This window comes from Meleagris gallopavo, chromosome 26 (assembly GCF_905368555.1).
Source record: "Meleagris gallopavo chromosome 26, MGAL_WU_HG_1.1, whole genome shotgun sequence".
NCBI lineage: Eukaryota > Metazoa > Chordata > Aves > Galliformes > Phasianidae > Meleagris > Meleagris gallopavo.
The window spans coordinates 6,226,922-6,244,907 of NC_139429.1; the positions used below are offsets into that span (position 1 = coordinate 6,226,922).

General features: G+C 46.0%; 3 protein-coding genes across 7 annotated transcripts in view; 1 reads left to right on the plus strand and 2 right to left on the minus strand.

Annotated features, from left to right (window-relative positions):
- Window positions 1-4: 4 nt before the first annotated feature.
- PIH1D2 (PIH1 domain containing 2) lies at window positions 5-2,609 on the plus strand. The gene is made up of 4 exons (XM_085209330.1): window positions 5-375; window positions 634-879; window positions 1,402-1,667; window positions 1,775-2,609. Exons 1-4 carry the CDS (start codon window positions 60-62, stop codon window positions 1,919-1,921), a joined length of 975 nt encoding a protein of 324 aa, XP_085065456.1. The 5' UTR covers window positions 5-59; the 3' UTR covers window positions 1,922-2,609.
- Window positions 2,610-3,380: 771 nt separating this feature from the next.
- DLAT (dihydrolipoamide S-acetyltransferase) lies at window positions 3,381-11,298 on the minus strand. Its single transcript, XM_085209322.1, has 14 exons — window positions 10,960-11,298; window positions 10,649-10,750; window positions 10,044-10,168; window positions 9,773-9,929; window positions 8,562-8,688; window positions 8,030-8,220; window positions 7,348-7,516; window positions 7,095-7,162; window positions 6,703-6,795; window positions 6,502-6,609; window positions 5,821-5,936; window positions 5,390-5,552; window positions 5,105-5,241; window positions 3,381-4,836 (listed from the first exon to the last, which is right to left on the minus strand). Exons 1-14 carry the CDS (start codon window positions 11,176-11,178, stop codon window positions 4,707-4,709), a joined length of 1,905 nt encoding a protein of 634 aa, XP_085065448.1. The 5' UTR covers window positions 11,179-11,298; the 3' UTR covers window positions 3,381-4,706.
- Window positions 11,299-12,718: 1,420 nt separating this feature from the next.
- The window catches only part of DIXDC1 (DIX domain containing 1), a 32,911-nt gene continuing 27,643 nt past the window's right edge, over window positions 12,719-17,986 (minus strand). For all 5 annotated transcript variants that reach the window (XM_085209324.1, XM_085209323.1, XM_019622869.3 and 2 more), the window contains 6 exons: window positions 17,838-17,924; window positions 17,517-17,678; window positions 17,329-17,395; window positions 15,699-15,807; window positions 15,067-15,175; window positions 12,719-14,216 (listed from right to left, as the gene is read on the minus strand). In XM_085209324.1, the coding sequence (XP_085065450.1) occupies window positions 14,136-14,216; window positions 15,067-15,175; window positions 15,699-15,807; window positions 17,329-17,395; window positions 17,517-17,678; window positions 17,838-17,924 (615 nt within the window). In that variant the 3' untranslated portion in view covers window positions 12,719-14,135. The remainder of the gene's footprint in view (window positions 14,217-15,066; window positions 15,176-15,698; window positions 15,808-17,328; window positions 17,396-17,516; window positions 17,679-17,837; window positions 17,925-17,986) is intronic.

Below are 17,986 nucleotides of genomic sequence, written 5' to 3' on the forward strand. Positions count from 1 at the left end.
GCCGCCGTGCGGGCCGGGACCGGAAGAAGGGAGGCACTTCCGGTCGCTGTCGCTAGGCGATGGCGGAGGCGGCGCTGGGGCTGTGGGCGCTGCTGGATGAGATGGCGGAGAACGAGCCGCAGGCTTACCGCCGGCTGCTGCGGGAGCGGCGCGCCCAGGCGGAGCGGTTCTGCTCCAGATTCTGCGCCCGTCCTGAGCCCCAGCTGTGCGTGCGGACTCTACCCGCCGCGGGGGAGCGGCGCCGGGGGCTCCGCGCTGCCTGCGGGCCGCTCTTCGTCAACGTCTGCGGCTGGACGCGGGTGCCGCCCCCCGCCGAGCCCCGGGCCCGTATCCCCGTCATCGCGGGGCCGCTGGAGGACGCGGCGGGCGGGGGAGGTGCGTGCCCTGCGCCGGGCGGGGGGACCGGAGGGAAGGCGGGCGCGGCAGTCCGTGCCGAAGGAACCCCGAACAGGAAGACTGGTCCTCAAAGCCCAGCCAGTGCCACCCCCGACCATGGGCAGCGCTGCCCCCCACCAGCTCAGGCTGCCCAGGGCCCCATCCCACCTGGCCTCGAGTGCCTGCAGGGATGGGGACTGCAGACACTGCAGGATGTGGTGCCAATGCAGTAATTCTGACACAACTTGTTTTCTGTAGCCTCTTACAGCATTATAGATATTGCATATAACCCAGATGTTCTGCAGAGGAGAGAAGAAAACCCAGAAGCGATGGAACATTTGATTCATTTAACGCTGAAATTCATAGAGGAACTATGCAACCTTATTCTTTCACATTCATACAAAATTGAACCTTTCAAGCTGAAAGGAAGCCCAGAAAGGATGTGGCAACGACTGAAAGGCAGGCAGCTGCCACCACCCCACCTTGGTCGGAACACAGAGAAGGGTACGTGGAAAGCTGATTCTGCTGTCTTTAAGGGCCTGACTTCTACAGCATCCCTAGCCCTCACCTCTCTGACCCCTCTTCTTAAGCATAAACCAAACACTTCTAAAAAAGTAAATTGAGTAAGAGGGTAGGATTCATACCAGACTGCTGCTTGCCTGCATTCATCTGTGGTGCTTGTCTCTACTTTCCTTTGTATTAGGGTTATGAAACTAGTGATACTGAAATGCCAAATTCCCTTTTCCTGTAATCACTAGACGTGGGATCTCTGCCAGGGTCTGATCCTTTGTGGTGCCAAGTTTCTTTTCCTCTAAAATGAGTAGAAGAGGTTGCTGCTGTAACCAATACTCTGAAAACAGCAACTCTTAACAGCTCGGCAATGAAAGCAAGTCATGAGGGAAGGAGAAGCAGTGGTCTGTCTAACAGAATTGCAGAGCTAAAATTTGTGTGATGTATTTGCCAAGTAGCCAACATTTCAGTTCTTAGTAACTGACTGACATGTAAAAACCTCACTTTTCTTCAAAGAACTGATGCTTGATCAGCTGCTGCACATCGTAGAAGATGAGGACTGCAGCAACACTCCTGTCCTACTGAAGGAAGAAAATGTAACACAATCTAAAGTGCAACTGATAGAGGAAATCAGCAGTACAGAAGTGCCAGAGGAGCTCAGCACCCCTGCCTATGAAATGATCACTGTGAGGGATGCAAATAACAAGCCAGTAAGAATTAAACTGAAAGTTGAGTTGCCTAAGGCTAGCTCTGTTTCCGAGTGTGATCTAAGAATTTCCAAGGTAAGACAAGAAAGAATAACCTTGCTTTTTCTGTTTGTATCACATTCTTAGAAATACTTGTTGCTAATTCATTGTTAAGTAGTTAATCACTTACTTTCTTGTTTTAGGATGACGTAATCATCGATGTCCCTGAAAAATACAAATTACAAGTAGATCTGCCAGAATTAGTGGATGAAGAAACAACGACAGCTGTATTTAATAAAGGAAAAGGGGTGTTGTTCATCACAGCACCTGTTGCCAAGCCTGGGCAATAAGGGCTGCATTCTTTAGTTTGTGTTCTCAGATGACAGAACTAAACAAAAGCCCAGAATGAGAATCCTGACTCCTGGTTGGTAATGAGTTAATGGACCTTCTCATCTTCAGAGGTGGATATCTTAAAAGTTATATGTAGAAAATGAAGTCAGGAGGAATAGTGGCCCACTGAGCTTTGGAAAACATAAGTAAAGATTGTAAATACTCAAGAAATAATTGAATGCATTAATAGTTGTATGTAAACGCACACATACACTTATTACATCATTAACATACAGCAATAGCAGGCATTTGTTTGTTGTTGTTGTGAAATAGATTATTTTGCTTACTGGACTAACGTGCAGCTCTTGTGTGTACTTCATGCTGCAGCAACCAGCAGAGGCATCATGCACAGTTCTACAAGTCCTGCGTGTGCTCCTGTTTGCTTACAGACAACCCCTGCTGACCTTCGCTGGAATACTTTGTAGTTATGTCACTGACTATGCCTGACCTCGCTTCTTACCAGTTTTGAAGTCTGTGAATGAGACCATGAAACAACAGTCTTTGTACTATTCAAAGCATCATAAGAATTGAAGTTCCAGGACACTTAGGCGGGAAGCAACCAGTAACGATTTTGGAGCATTTCAGCCAGGAAAGCCACCCGCATTCATTTACAGAACAATAAAGAAATTTAAAGGTTACTAAGAACAATTAGTAGTCACTGCCAGGAGGAAAACAAAAGGGAGTTTAGCGCCTGTGACAAATTCACACATCACCACCTTATTTTAGTGAAGATTGTTACATCACAAAAACAAACAAAAGCTGCATATTCAAAATGCAAACTCTAGAAAGACCACGCAGTCCCAGGTTTTCCTGTTTCTTTGAAACTTTGAGGGCTGTACAGAAGTACCCCGAGATTTGCAGCTGTAAGAGCCAGCCAGCAGCACTGTGTGTCACCACCAGCACTGTAAGCACACACACAAGGGATAGACTTGCAGCCCATCAAATTCTATTCCAGGGTCATTTGGGGAGGTAGCTGCTGGGTATGCAATTTACCGTTCTTACTGCAGGGAGAATGCTAAAGCCTTTATGAGCCAGAACTTGAGCTGAGCAGTGCAGCAAGGAAGCTGGGAAGACTGGAGCTCGGTGCTGTGCGATATCCCATGCTTAATGACTATCTTGGGATATCTGTGATTACAACTGAAGGTTAATAGGGCGAGTGTCACTGTCAGATGGAATGGCTGAACAGCTCTGCTTGTGCCACAGCAGTACAAACAGCCACACGACTCAACAGAAAAGCACTGCGACATGTTTTAGTAGTTCAAAACATTTAATAGAACACAGGCTCACTAGAGAGTCTGGAACCCAGATATTTTAGATCATTTAAAAAAAAAACAAAAAACAAAAAAAAAAACCTCCAAAACATAATGCACTTTTTTGCTTAAGCCAGGCATGAAAACCAGCTATCACAGCAACCAGACATTAAACAGTTCCCACAAAAATATTTAATTTCCACAGTATTTTCTTTCAATATCTTTAGTGAGTTTTGTAGCAGAACTTTACAGGGGAAAGTACATAATGTGATATACGACAAATCAGCTTCATCTCTGTTTGGTTTGGTTCAGTTTTTGGTTAACTTCTCCCCCCTTACTCAATTCTCCTGGTCATGCTGAAGTTACTGCATAATCCTCCTTTTTACATGAATGTTACCATGTAGAAAGTGGAATTTAAGCATGTTCAGCGTTGCACCCTTTCAGGATACAATGACTGGGGTAACTGGACTCAAGTCCAACAAGCAATTCCAACATTTTACATACAATATATACATGGATAGCACATTCTGCAGTTTACTGAGGCTGGGACAACACAGACAATTCAGGGCAGAACTGCAGTACTGGTGACTAATGCACTCCTATGTTAGAATGCCTGAAAAAGTTTTCAAATCACACATCACACATGATTAACACCCTCTGGTGGGATTATGAGCATGTGTGATTTGCCTACATGGGTTCCAACACACAAAGTCTCTTGAAAATTCTGCAGAACAGTTACTTCCATGGCATCATAGTCTGATACTAACCCAGCAAGAGGAAAAGCAATTAAAGAGTCCTCATATGAGAAGCACATGTAAGTGAAAGTCTACGACGAGACAGCACGTTCCCTGTGATGCCTGAGGTGTGACACCACAGGTATCAGTGTTTTTTCACCTTTAAAGTGCTCAGAAGGGATCCCAAAGCTGAGAAGGTCCAAACCAGTGCTAAATTCCAAAAGAGACTTGGAATGCTAACACTTGGCCTTTGAGAAACTATTGCCAGGGGCTTCAGTCCCTTAGTGCATCTGCCATTGCCACCCATCCCAGCAAGAGAACAGAATAAGGGAATTCACCTCCTATGTTTCAGTTACGATCTCATCTGAACTCCTGTGGAGAGATGTTTGCAATTCAAATTTCTGAAAATGAAGGTCATGAAATTACCTGGTATGCACCCCCACCTCATCCAAACTAGTTTAGAAGCAGATGGCAGCACACATACTGCCTGGATCATCTTTAAATCTGGGATGCTAAACTGTTTTGGAAGAGTTTGCAAGTTAACCAACTGTATAAACATACAGAATAGATGTAATATTGCCTTCAAAAGCATTTTTGCAAACCTTTTCTCTGTACAGACTGGTAAGAATATTACCAGATAATATAATACATATTTTAAATAAAAAAATGGAACTCTTTAATAAGTCTGAATACTAAAGTCTAAATAGCTTGTTTAAAACAGAACAGTGTGATCCAGGAATATTTTGCTTTGCATGATTCAATTATAGCAGCATGGTTACTGGCTTTTCAAGGAAATTCTTGAATTCAGCAAGCCACTGTGCTCCAACAGCTCCATCTACAACACGATGGTCACAGCTCAGTGTAACGGACATCATACTGGCCACATCAAATCTGGAAAAAAAAGAAAAAAAACATTAACAGAATTCTCTGTAAATCACAGCCAAGCTGGTGTCACTAACAAAGCCAAAGAGCTTTTATCAGAGATTAACTGGCAATAACAACGGTGTTTGGAGACAGATGTCTCCCTGTAGACATCGAACAAAATGCCCACACTGGAAACCAGATCATAATAATTCCTCTTCTACAAGGAAAAAACAACTGTGTTATTTCAGAGTTCAAATCAGAAACTGAGCATGCACAGAACCAGATGAACGCTTACCCTTTCTCATTGTCAGCTGGCACTAGCTTTTTCTCTGAGGAACCAACTGCAAGGATGCAGGCTTGAGGCGGATTGATTATGGCAGAGAAATTCTTAATCCCATACATTCCTAAATTGGAAATTGTGAAAGTACCACCCTACAAGAAAAAGACATTCACAGAAAACTCAGAAAAGGTGTTTCATGCAGAATGAGGATAACTGAAATATCATAAAATAGACTTTGCTCATTCTGAACACGGACAGAAGCCAATGGCAGCAGGAATTAATAGAATTGGAGTTCCTCACCTGGAATTCATGTGGCTGAAGTTTACCTTCTCGGGCTTTAGTTGCCAAAGAGACCACGTCCTTACTGATAGAAGCCAGGCCCTTTATATGTGCATTAAACACAATAGGAGTTATAAGCCCTGCAGGAGTGCTCACTGCAACGCTAACATCCACTACATGATTTCTGCAAGACACAACAGAGATTCTAGTTACTCTAGCAAGACAGAAAAAAAAATTCAAAAACATTAAGACAATTGTAAGTTAATATTCATTTTGCAACAACTGTTTAACCTCAGACACAAGATTCTCAGCACTTGGATTAAACCCCCTTGACCTTTGTACAAAACCTGCTCCCCTCCCTCCTTGCAATATCACCAGATTATCTGCCACCATGCCATGAACTCTATACTGAACAAATAAAGTTTCTGGCTTCGACCGTACCATAAACTTACTGCCTAATAACTGTGTCCATCCATGAAGAATTTGCCTCAGGCACCTTCAAGCATGCCAGAGCAGAAGCTTTAATTATGAAGTCATTGACAGAAAGCTTAACATTATCTGAGACCACCTGTAAATGAAGAGATAGGAGTTGTCAGTTTGTCCCTTACATGTTCAAAAATTTGGATTCACTGCATGGAACCTTGTTTAGAGAAAATGTAAGAAAATGATCATACTAACTGTAAACATTAATATCAGAAGTGCCAAGATAACGTAGGAGATGAATATATCTCCTTCATAAATCAAGGCACAATTTTTTAGTGACTATTTTTCCCCAATCTTGGCTTAGAATTAACAATTTTGCTTGAAATTTTTATCCTTTTTTGTCTTAAAAATCTTTTAAATCTTTTTCCCTACTTTTCATCTGAAAGAACAAAATACCACCACACAGAGTACAAAGTGGCCCTCTTAGGAAAGTATGATGTCAGTGCACTGCCTCTTGGTAAAATTTCTCCTTCTGTCACTGACAGTCCAAAACTGACCTACAACACATAGGTAAGACATTGAAAGGACTATTTTTCCCCAAGCCAAACTGGCATATCACCAAAAATGGGGTGGGGAAACCCGTGAGAGAATGCAGCTTCACCACATCTCATAGCTTTAGCTATCTCACCATAGCTCCCCAAATATTTCACCTGATTGAGTTCTTTTCGTAGCATCAGTACTTCTCCCATGTTTACATCAACAGAAAGGTAGTAGTGAGGTATTGTTTGTTTAGACTGCATCAGCCGCTGAGCAATGACCTGTAGGTACACAACAGAGGAGATGAAAAGAAACAAATTCAGAGAACTCTTGATCGTAAATCACGGTGCCAGGAATGGCAAAAATGTTCTCACCCTCCGAATGTTGCTGATCGGGATATCTGTGAAGGTCCCCACTGGTGCTGCTGCAACTGCAGCAGCTGCAGGTACTGCTTCTACTGCCGGAGCCTGCAACCAGAGGAGGACAGCACTGATCATGGCACTATCCAAATATCAATTGTAGAGCAGCTCAGTATGCAAGGCAAGCACTGAGGCTATGCTGTCTCTTGCTTGAGAGCAACAGACACTTACTCAGTCTCTGGTGACAACCAGGTTCATGCCAAACCCTACCACTGATTATTAAGTGTAGTATTTGAGTGATTTTGAAACATAATACTGATATACACAGCTATGAAGTTCCTAAACTGGTAAATCCTGCCAGATGATTGCTCTGCACACCCATCCTCAGTGACCTTAAGTCTACTCACTGGGGCAACCCGTGGTGGCACAAATGACTCCACATCTTTCTTTGTGATTCTACCATCTGGTCCAGTACCTAAAGGTGTCAAAGAAAAATGTAAGAGGATTAGTTGCAAAAGGGCATTGCTGCTCAAGGAGGCTTCGTTCAACAGACATTGGTGGGGACAGCTGCACAGCTGGATGTCCCCAGCAGGGATGAAAACAAAGAAAAGGCAAATATGTAGCTAGAGGGACAAACACCTGACAGTGAGAGCACCTTACCTTTCACTTGGGCAAGATCAATTCCTTTTTCTGCTGCCAGTTTCTTCGCTAGGGGACTAACCGGGATCCTTCCCTTCCGGGGAGGTGGCCCAGCTGTTGCGACTGCTGGAGTTGGAGGAGCAGCAGGCTGGGGAGAAGGAGGAGCAGCAGCAGCAGGAGTTGCCACCACCTTAACAGAACAAACAAAGCCATTAGCTCCATGACTATTTTGCAAAAGTCTTGAAGGTTTCACTTCAGTGCAATAAAAGAACAACAGTATCTCATTACCAGTCAAAGGAATAACAAAAATAATCTGTAATCTGAAAGGATTCAGAATGGTTTCCCAGCATTAGAAATTAAATCAGAAACTTCCAGTGCAGGATGTCAACCAACCTATTTAATTATACACCGAAACAGTGAAATAATGAAATTTATGCTCCCAGTTTTCAGGGAGGCATCAGAACTGGTAAGAGCAATAGGTCAAGAAGCACTCATAACTGCTGTTCCAGTTTTTGGAGGGCCAACTAGGTGACCCAAGAAGTGATCTCTATCACGAATGCATATGTTAGCCTTGCACTCATAGGATCATAAACATTACTGGAGTTAGGGCTTCACATAGTCTAACCAGCACCACAGTTCAGATCCAGCCAGTGACTCTTAATTGTCCCCGTAACTTCTCTCCCTGCCTAAGAAGGGTCCTTACTGGTGAAGGAGGGGGAGGAGGAGGAACTTGTGCCTTCATATCTGTTACTGCAGTCTCTCGGTAGTCAGCAAAGGCAGGAATATCAGACTCTTTCTCCACAATGATGCAGAGGGTTGTTCCTAATGGCACATCTCTTGTTCCTTCAGGCACCAATATTTTTGCCAAGTAGCCTTCCTCCTGCACTTCAAAGCCTGAAGGAGAAAGAAACAAAATTGTTTTGGTGCCTGTTGCACCAAATGGTAACTCTGAAAGACTTAAGTAACTAAAGCTGTGTCCTGTATTTAATAGACAAAAAATTCTTTTCAGTGTAAAAGGTTAGGAAACATCTCTGTGCACAGGTACATTCCTACCACAGATTGATGGGAAAGAGTTATTTCTGGGAGCTCCAGTGGTTCTCTCTCCAGCAGCACAAGAGCAACAAAACACTTTCTAACTGCCCCACATTTTCATGTCCTCAGCAGCTACAGAACAGCTGGCACAGAGGCTCCTCTAGATCCTCCCTCATCCGTTCTTAGCTTTGGAGTTGACTCACCTATTGTGGCTTTATCTGTCTCAATTTCTGCTAGTAAGTCTCCCTCATTCAGTTTCTCCCCGACCTTCTTTTCCCACCTCTGCACTGTGCCCATTGTCATGGTGGGTGACAGAGCAGGGAGAGCAACCTGTAAGCCAGAATACAAATGCATCAGATTTTGGTGACCCGAAAGGAACAGGGACATAGTCGAGAACTCTTGACTAAATGATGCCAATGTAAAGAAGCAGCCAACCTTTAACACACTCTTAGATCTAATTCCATTACAGCAAAGCTGTATGTCAAGTTTGGCTTCTTTTGTCAAGGCAACAAAACAAGCAAAAGCAAAAATGAAGAAATCCAGATACCCAATTCACTAGCATGCAGCTGCTGTCTGTAAGGCTCAAAGGAAGGCTACAGCAAGTCACTTTGTCTCTGACAAACTTACCTGGTTCCTGTAACAGCTATATAGACTTGTCCACCAAGTGCTTAAATGTGTTGTAGGTTTAGACACGTATTATGTACAACAAACACAGCGCATAACAGCCTTAGAACAGAACTGGACAGATAAAGCAATTAACCAAGTTAAGTAGCTGAATTCAAGTTAGATCAAGAAGCCCAGTTCATTTGCAGACTTTTCACAACATCTCAGACAAATCAGCTTCCACATGCCTTAGCTGTGAAAGGAGGTATTTTACATCTTGTGTTTCAAATTCACGTCACAGAACTACCGTGCTACAAAATGCTCAGGTAGAACAACAATGGATGCACGCTTCAGTATCTAAGCAAACAGATTATTCACAAATACAACTCATTTTCAGTTGCTCACAAACACATCTGGTATGTTCAGAGTATCTCAGACTTCTGGGTTCTGCTGAGATCTGAGCAGAGTCCTCAGGGTTCATTCACACTAAGTGCAAGGTCTTTTTATATCAGAGCTGCCCAAACCATAGGAATGTAGCAGTTTCTTTCTCATTTGCTCAAGTAACCAGGAGAAATAAGCATCTCCTATTGGCTGCTGGGATAAAAAATAATCATTGTAATAAGAAAACGTTCTGGGACCACCCCAAACAACTGCTTTAAGCATGCACCACTTTGAGAGCCGTGCACTCCTGTGGTTATGGCTAATACTCTCCCATTCCTGACAGTATTTATGACAAAACATCCTACAGCAAATGATGCCAAAAAAGAAGAAGCATGCAACAAACCTTAGATGGTTAATAATGCTCTCTTACCTGCATATGAGGAGGATAAGAGCTGCCAGGAGCCTGAGGAGAAGGCGGAGGTGGGGGTGAGGGTGCTGCAGCTGGAGGGGGAGGCATTGAGGCTGCAGGGGGAGCAGATACTGCAGAATCCAGAGTGTAATTTTTAAAGGCATCAACATGTTCAGGCCTAAAAACAACCAAACAAAAAATCAGTCCAATGACATTGCCATGGTCTTTAACACAGGGCACCCACAAAGCCCCAACAGAGAAAATTCAACTAAAGGGTTAGGAAAATACATACTTTTCTACTGTGATACATATTATGGCCCCAATAGGAACATCTCTTGTTCCCTCCGGTACCAGGATTTTGGCCAAGTAGCATTCCTCCAAACTCTCAAAGCCAACTGTTGCTTTGTCTGTCTCCACCTTTGAGAGAGCAAATAGGACATCATTATGGAAAGGGAAATACCAGTGAGCTCCAAGCCCTCCAGCACGGCAGCGTAGGGTCTGAGAGCACAGATTGCCAGCTGGAGAGAGGATGCCTCTCAGAAGGGTGAGTGCTCCTCCTGCTCAGAAAGACCAAATCCAACAACGAGTCCTGGAAGAATCACAGAACGACCAGGGTTGGAAGGGACCTCAAGGATCATGAATCTCCAACCCCCTGCCACAGGCAGGGCCACCAACCTTCGCATTTAATACCAGCCCAGGCAGCCCAGGGCCCCATCCAACCTGGCCTTGAACACCTCCAGGGATGGATGGGGCATCCACAGCCTCTCTGGGCAGCTGTTCCAGCACCTCACCACTCTCTCAGTAAAGAACTCAAAAACGCACTCAGGCGAGGCTGGGCAGTGACAGAACCGAGAGCACAGCAGCAAAAGCCCGGCACAGCCCGTGCCCTCAGCGTACCTCCGCGATGAGATCCCCTTCACCGATCTTGTCGCCCTCCTTTTTCTCCCAGCGCGCGATGGTGCCCATCTGCATGGTGGGGGACAGCGCCGGCAGAGCCACCTGTGGGGGGAGGGGCGGCGTCAGGGCACGAGCAGGGACGACAGGGAGAGCCTGGCTGCCACCCCGGCGGGGCGGGACGGGGCCGAGCGAGGGAGCCGCGGCCGGCGGCAGCGGTGCTCGAAGAGCGCGGGCAGGAAGGGTCGAGGCCTGCGGCTCCCAGGGCGCGACTCGGAGCGGGGCGAGGCGGCCCGGGGGCGGGCGGTTCTCACCTTCTGGTGCGCAGGCAGGCTGCAGCGGCGGCACGGCACGAAGCGGGGCCAGGCGGGAGGCGGCAGCAGCTCGCCGCGCCTTCGTGCCGGACCGAGGTCCGGAGCCCCGCCGCCCCCCGCCGCGACGCGACCGACCCCGGAGGCGGCGCCGAGCGCTCGGCAGCCCCGCGCCAAACCCGCCGCCCCCGGAGCCACGCGCCGCGCCAACACCCGCCACATGCTGGAGCCGGAGCTGCCGCCGCGGCACCGCCGCCGCTCGGTGACCTCCTCCGTCCGGGCGCGGCGCCGCACGGCTCGCGCGACGCTGCTGCGCTGCCGTAAAGCGCGGACGGGGGGGGAGGGGCGGCGGTACGGCGCGATGTGCGCGTGCGCTCGCGCTCTCCTCGAGGCGATGGTGCGGATAGGGTAGGCCGTGAAGAGCGCCACGTCTGGAGCTTCTACGAAAATATAATTTAGCATAGAACGTGTCACAGCGTCAGCTCGAAGTATAGGAGTGGGCGGGCAGAAGTAAATACGAATTCCAGCCAACTGAATGGAAGCCCTGCGCGCAGTGTGAATCCACCCGCTGACGTTACTGCAGCACGATTTCATGTCGGCACAACAGCTGCTGCTGCTACCAACAAGGAGCAGCCCACCAAGGCCTTTCCACCTGCCGCCTCTCCTCTGCCCCTTTATTACCGCTTCCGAACTCGTTCTTGTAAATCAGCTGGGGAGGGCTGCAGTGCTGCGGCACAAAGCTGAGCACAAGCAGCCTGTGAGTGCAGCACTGCTGGGGTGAGCGCAGCGAAGCGGGGCTTCTGCTTCAGCGCCAGCTGTGCTAACACAGGCAGCCACAGCCAGGAGCTCGAGAACAGAGCACTGCCTCGGTTCTGTCTCAGGTGACACCTGTTTTGTTTGTGTGATGTTAGTACTGATAACGGAACAGTCTTCAGTCTTCCTCCTTCTCAAGCACGAAGCTCATTGCTGCTCTGGAAAGCATTTGGCCAAATCTGAGTGTCAGTAAGCATGTTACGTGTGCCCACAAGGAGATACCTGAACTGCCCTAAGAACAAGACTGAGGCTCCCGCCCTCCTCCTGTATCAGCTAACATCTGTCTTTTCCCATGGGAACACCAGATAACTATTGGGCAAGGTATCCAGTAGAAGCTCTGATAATAGCTCCACAACCAAACAGCACTGGTCACTGGAACTGGCAACTACAGACCTTGAAAATTGTCTCCATAAAATCCTATCCTGGGGGTGCAGCTCTTGCTGAAATAGAATCAGTGAACAAAACTTGAAGAAACACTTGAGGAAAAAAAAAAAAAAACTACAATTGAAATACAACAATTGATTCCAATATTACAACCCCATGCTATCTTAAACAACCCACTAAAGATCACGCAACAGAAAACTGTTTCCAGGGAGGAAGAAAATCCTTCTTTTCCAAGCAAGATGTGTTCCCCTGCCCTGCAGCTACTGATGAACTTGCCCACTGATGAGCTCTGATATTAGCCTCTGTCTGTAAAGAAAAAGTCACCACAACAAATCATACAGCGCAGCAGGCATGCTGTCTTGTGCCAGACTGGCACAGGGCCTTGTAAAATCCTTGAGCTCTTTCGTGGACAGTGAAGAAGTGAGAGAAGAAATAGCGTTCTTACTGCCTGTATAAGCTGGCAAAACATAAAATCCAATAGGAACTAGTTGGATTTCCAAAGCAAAATAAAGTCAAACCCAGTGTTGTGTGAACAGAAGACCATACAAAACATCTCAGCATCCACTAGAGAGTAAAACACCGTATAATGCGTGCAGAAATATACAGAAAGCACTTGCACTGGTATAAAAATATCCACAGTCCTCAGACAATGTAAACTGGTACAAAATAATTCCAAACAGTAACATATTTACAAAAGGACACGTTAATATAAAACAGTAAAACCAGGTTCACCCTCTCCCAGCCTCATGCACGGTACAGACATGCAGGCAGTCCGTGAAAGGGCCACACGGACCGAGAATGAGCAGAGCCTTGACTTACCATTTGAACTTTTAAGTCAACAGTGTCCGCTCCAGACCAAAGCCAGCAGGAGGACAGAGGGAGGCAAGCAGGGGAAAAACAAAAACCAAAACAAACTCCACAAAAGCCTCAGGGATCTCAGGGCTCGAACCCTCTCATTCAGCTGTTCAATTCCTTGCTCCTCCAGAAACCCCAGCAATAGATATAGCAAGAAAGTGGTGCTACTGATAGGACTTATAGGATAAGTGTTTTTATGTCTGGTGGCTCTGGCAATTTGCAAACAGTAGCATAATGATGCCTGTGCACAGGAGGTGACAATCAATTGCTGTGCTAAGAGAGGAGGCAGCAGGAGTGCAGAGACAGAGGTTTAACAAGAAGGGGGGAGGGGCTAGAAGTACCTTGGGGAAGTAGCTGATTCCAGTTCCTGTGTCCCAAAACGAAAACTTTCAGCAGAAAAGCAAGTACCAAGATTCCACAGTTCCCATGGCAACAAAACAAACCCAGAGGACCTTAGAAGTACATCTTTGGAGGACAAGTGGGAGAAGCGGGGCTAGGAACTAGAAGCCTGAATTTGGGAAAAAGGGAGCTTTGCCAAGCTGATAATCTTTGCTTCAGATAATGCAAATCCAGAAGACTGTCTTCCTTCCCCAGGTCCGCTCAGTCTGACTGTCTACAAAGTTCACTCTGCTCCTGCAACACATGCAAGTTCGAGAACAAAGCTGGTCAAACCTTCTGCTTGCACAATCTAGTCATTTCTTCAGACTCACAAAGGCAAACTTTCACATTTTTGCCATCAGAGTAGATTTATGCAATACTGTGTACAACAAACCAGAGTTGAGATGCCAAGCTCACAGGCTGCAGCACATACAGCAGGAATTGAGAAGCAGGGGAAAGGAAAAATGTATCATTAAGGCCTTTAGGGTTTAGTTGACAGGAAAAAACAAGGTGTTTCTTTCCCACAGATCACTGTTTCAGTCCTACAGTGCTGTCTGTATTTGGCCACAGAAAGTCAGGTGTCCATGCCAGGTGTCCATGCACACAACGTGCATTACCCATTGTTTGCAGAGAAGCCCTTTCTCTTGGCAGCTTGAGTTGGACTCCTTCCAGCACACATGCTTTTCGGTCATTCTCTGAGCTCAGCAGTCAGTCACAGGTTTCCATAGTGACAAGACCTAAAAGCTTGATTAATTCTCCCCATGGTCTTCTTCTACCCAGGCCACAATTTTCCCCTCCCAACCAGGAATGATGTCATCATCATGGAATACCTATGAAAAAAGAGTCCAGTCACATCTGAAGTCTGGTCACTGCTCTCCCACATGTGAACAGCATTAGAGGCAGGCATCAAGTCAGAAATCCTAGTTACAGTTCTACAGTGCAGCTCACATAACATACACCTCACCCAACATTGACACACATCTCAATGTTTTCAGATTTTAAGTTGAAAACTAGATCTGGCTCCTTCTTCAACCTTAACAGTCATGACTATTTTTCATCAGAAAAAGTAAAATAAACACAGGAAACACATCTCTTCTTATCCATCAGAATACAATTCCCATCTGTTTCTGCAGAATGGCTAACTAGTCAGCTGACTGTTCCCAAGGGAAGGTAGCCCTTTGCACTTGTCTTCATCAATTTGTGAAACAGGAACTACCCTCAATAACTTTTAATGAATCCAATCCATACCAACACCAGCTTAAGCTCAAACAGGTATAATTCAGCACACAAAGGAAAAAGATGCCACATAAACACAGCCACCTCTGAAAGACCTTTAAAATGACGTAGGAGGATGTTTTTAAAATAAATGTTGCAACAGATTTCATAAAGCCACTGTAAGACCCAGAAGTGTAGCCTGTGTTTTTCCAATAGCCTTTGCCTATAGGGCTCTGGAAACCCCAGACAAGCAGTCACATTTGTATCGTTGCTCTGGCTGGAGATGAAAGCATCTCATTTTTAGCTTCTCAGAAGAGGAGCTTAACCTACAATTGTGGAAACTGGCAGTCCATTTGGAGATACAAAGATTTTTTTTTTTAGTTTAGAAGTGATGTGACCAAGGTCTCCAGGGCTGTGTCACAACACTGAACCCAGCACTGGCCAACAGTTAAATTCCACACCTACCTCCTCTTTGACTGTGCCAAACTCTGGATCCAGGGCTTTGAAGTGGTACCGGTGGGTTCCTTCACGATCAATAGCTACCTTAAAATCCTTCAGAGTCACTTCCCCTAACCTGCAAAGAGTCCGACACTATTCCATAGTACATTGGACAGGCTTTTATCTCAAATGTTATTGTATGGCATGCAGGGCCACAGCACAAGTCAGGCTAGGCACTCAGAACATAAGCCACAGGGATGTGAAGAGCGTGCCCCTCCAGGAACACACCTGTCAACCCCAAAGTCCTCTTCAGAGGAAGAATTTCCTCCGAATTTTCTAGGAATCACCTCGAAACAGCCTTTCTTCCTTTCCCATTTGGGCTGACTGATGTGTTTTTTGGCACAGGAGTCCTGTGCTATATGCCAGAATAGAACTGTTTGGATGCCTTCTCTTTGAAGTTAATTAAAAAACAAAAAGTTTCCTAAGGTTCTAAAACAAACGTATCAGCTAGGGGACTGCTTTCAGTCAGTGGTATGAAATCCAGTGCCTAAGTTAAAGGGAACCTGTGCTAGTGGTGACCACACCCAGAAGAGATCAGACTAATGTTTTCAAGGAAACAAGTACCTCCCAGATCAAAGCAAGGCAAAACTAAATCTCACCTCTTTGGTATGCTGACCATGAAAGGTGTGAGGGAGCGGTCAGTGAAGTACAAAACTTTGGTGCAGGCACTGGTACTCATCGCAGGTGTGCTGTGAGAATGAGGCAGTTCTGCAAAGAAAAAAGCCCAGAGCACAATAATTGGAGAACAACCTGTCTCACACCACAACAGGAGACAAGAGGTGGTCTCAGCATCAAACTTGCCATCAAGAGCAAAGAATCTCCAGGTGGGATGAGATTCTTACAAAAGTGGCTATCCCTAGGAAGGACCAGGTATTCCTCTGCTCAGTGAAAAGCTTTGGATTTTAAGGTAACAACAAATCCAAACGTATTAGCTTATAAGATTTTCCTACCAATGCCCTCTAGGATTCCTATTCTACCTACTGAGTAGCTTGCTGCTTACCACTTACTCCACAGGCAATGAAAGGAAAACCCTTCTGGAAGAGAAAGTAAGAGAAGGTACTGAAGAGTAATCCATCCTACTGTCTAGGCAAACTACAGTACCACTTGCTTTCACTTGCAGATGGGTAGAGCAGGATGGTCTGATTGATCACCATTATTAAGGGAAAAGGTTATCTATCTCCTCCCCATCTGTCCATTCAGCTTGGTCAGGATGAGTGTTTGTGCACGTATTTTTCTTTGCTCATTTATGTTTCTCTCCCCTCTGGATACTGCCTAGTTTCCCCTACCCTTTCAATGTGCTGTGCTGATAGCTGAAGCTTCACACTGAGGAACTCTACAATTTTAACTCTCAGCATGCAGAAAACAGTAGGACACCAAGTTATAGGTTTCTAACAAATTTTTGGAGCCACCTCTTAGAACTCTCTACACCTGAGAGATTCTAGGTTTATGGCTGCAAAACTCAATTTTCCTGCTGCAGCACAGGGGATGAAGCCTGCTGAGGCTTAATGAGAAGGGGAGAGGTACGGTACACATGTAGAGACCCTAAAATCTGAAGTTTATAGGAGAGGAGGGAGGACCCAACAAATCCTCCCTGCCTCCCCTTCAGACTTCTGAGTATCTGTCCTGCTTTTCTCCATATCCTGTACATGCAGGCTACCCTGTTGCTGGATGCTGCAATGCAGCCTCTGCCTTTCCCCAGTACCTGGAAACCTCTACCGCCTCCCTCACAGACTTCCCAGAAAACACTTATAACCAAAACTTGAAACAAACAGCCTTTACAATGAAAAGCAAATGTGGAGCTGCTGCAGCTGAAGCCACAAAACATGATGTCAGAAACTGTGCTATTCCACATACATGAAAGGAGCCAGACACTATGGGGGAAGCAAGAGAAGCATCTGTACAGTTATGCATCCACTAGATGGTGCAAACCAGCAGGAAAGGTGAAATAACATTACATTTCCAACTCATCCCATGGGTAATTATTTCTACTGCAGTACTACTCAATTGGTTCAGACATTTCACAGCATAATGGTGCTTTACAAACAAGCTGCTATAGACTGTCTCTGACCTCCTTCCTATGCCTGAATGCCAAGCAACCGAAGTGAGGATAGTGAGCTTTGGTAAAGGGCAGAACAAATGGCAGATTCCCAAGATGCTGCTGCGTCCTAGACTTTGCCCAGGAAATCTGAGGAATTAATTCAGAAAGAAGAGGAACTGAAAGACACTTACTGGAGTTTGGAGGCCAGGAGTCTCTACACTCATTTGTCACTCTGCTTGCCGGTGACTTCCCCCGGATCTAGGATGTGAAACCAAATGAGTGAAAATGAAGTATTACTTCCCAGTTGGGAAGTGGTAGTTTAGTTCAAGGTTCTGTGTGAAGGGCAGAAATTAAGAGGCAAGCAGTAGGAAACGTTTACCCTTCTCTCTTGCCTCTTCTGCGTCTCCATGCGGTGTAACCGTTCCATCAGACTAGATATGCCCTGCTCCAGGCTGTCAATAGTGTGGTGCTGTGGATCGTGGCCACTGAAACTATTCCTCAGGCTACGAAGTGCATCACGAACGAGCTGCAAGTCATTTGTCTTGCCAAGAGACCAAAAGTTAATCATATTATCTCCAGGCTGCTTTCTTCCCATCTAAAGCCCCAGGCCTTAGAAAGGAGAAATAGCCCTTAACAGATTCCAGGACATATGGAGCCCTCGCCTCAATCTGACTGGGAAAACATCCCTTCATACACTTACCCCTCGGTGGGCTGTGGGAGCAGCTCCTTTTCCTGCTGTCTGGAGGAAGCCATTGCTCTGAGCATTGTGACTGCTATATGCCATCACCTGTTCAGTGGAAGATGCATGTGACGCCAGGAATATAAGTGTTAGGAATTCCCTATAGGTCT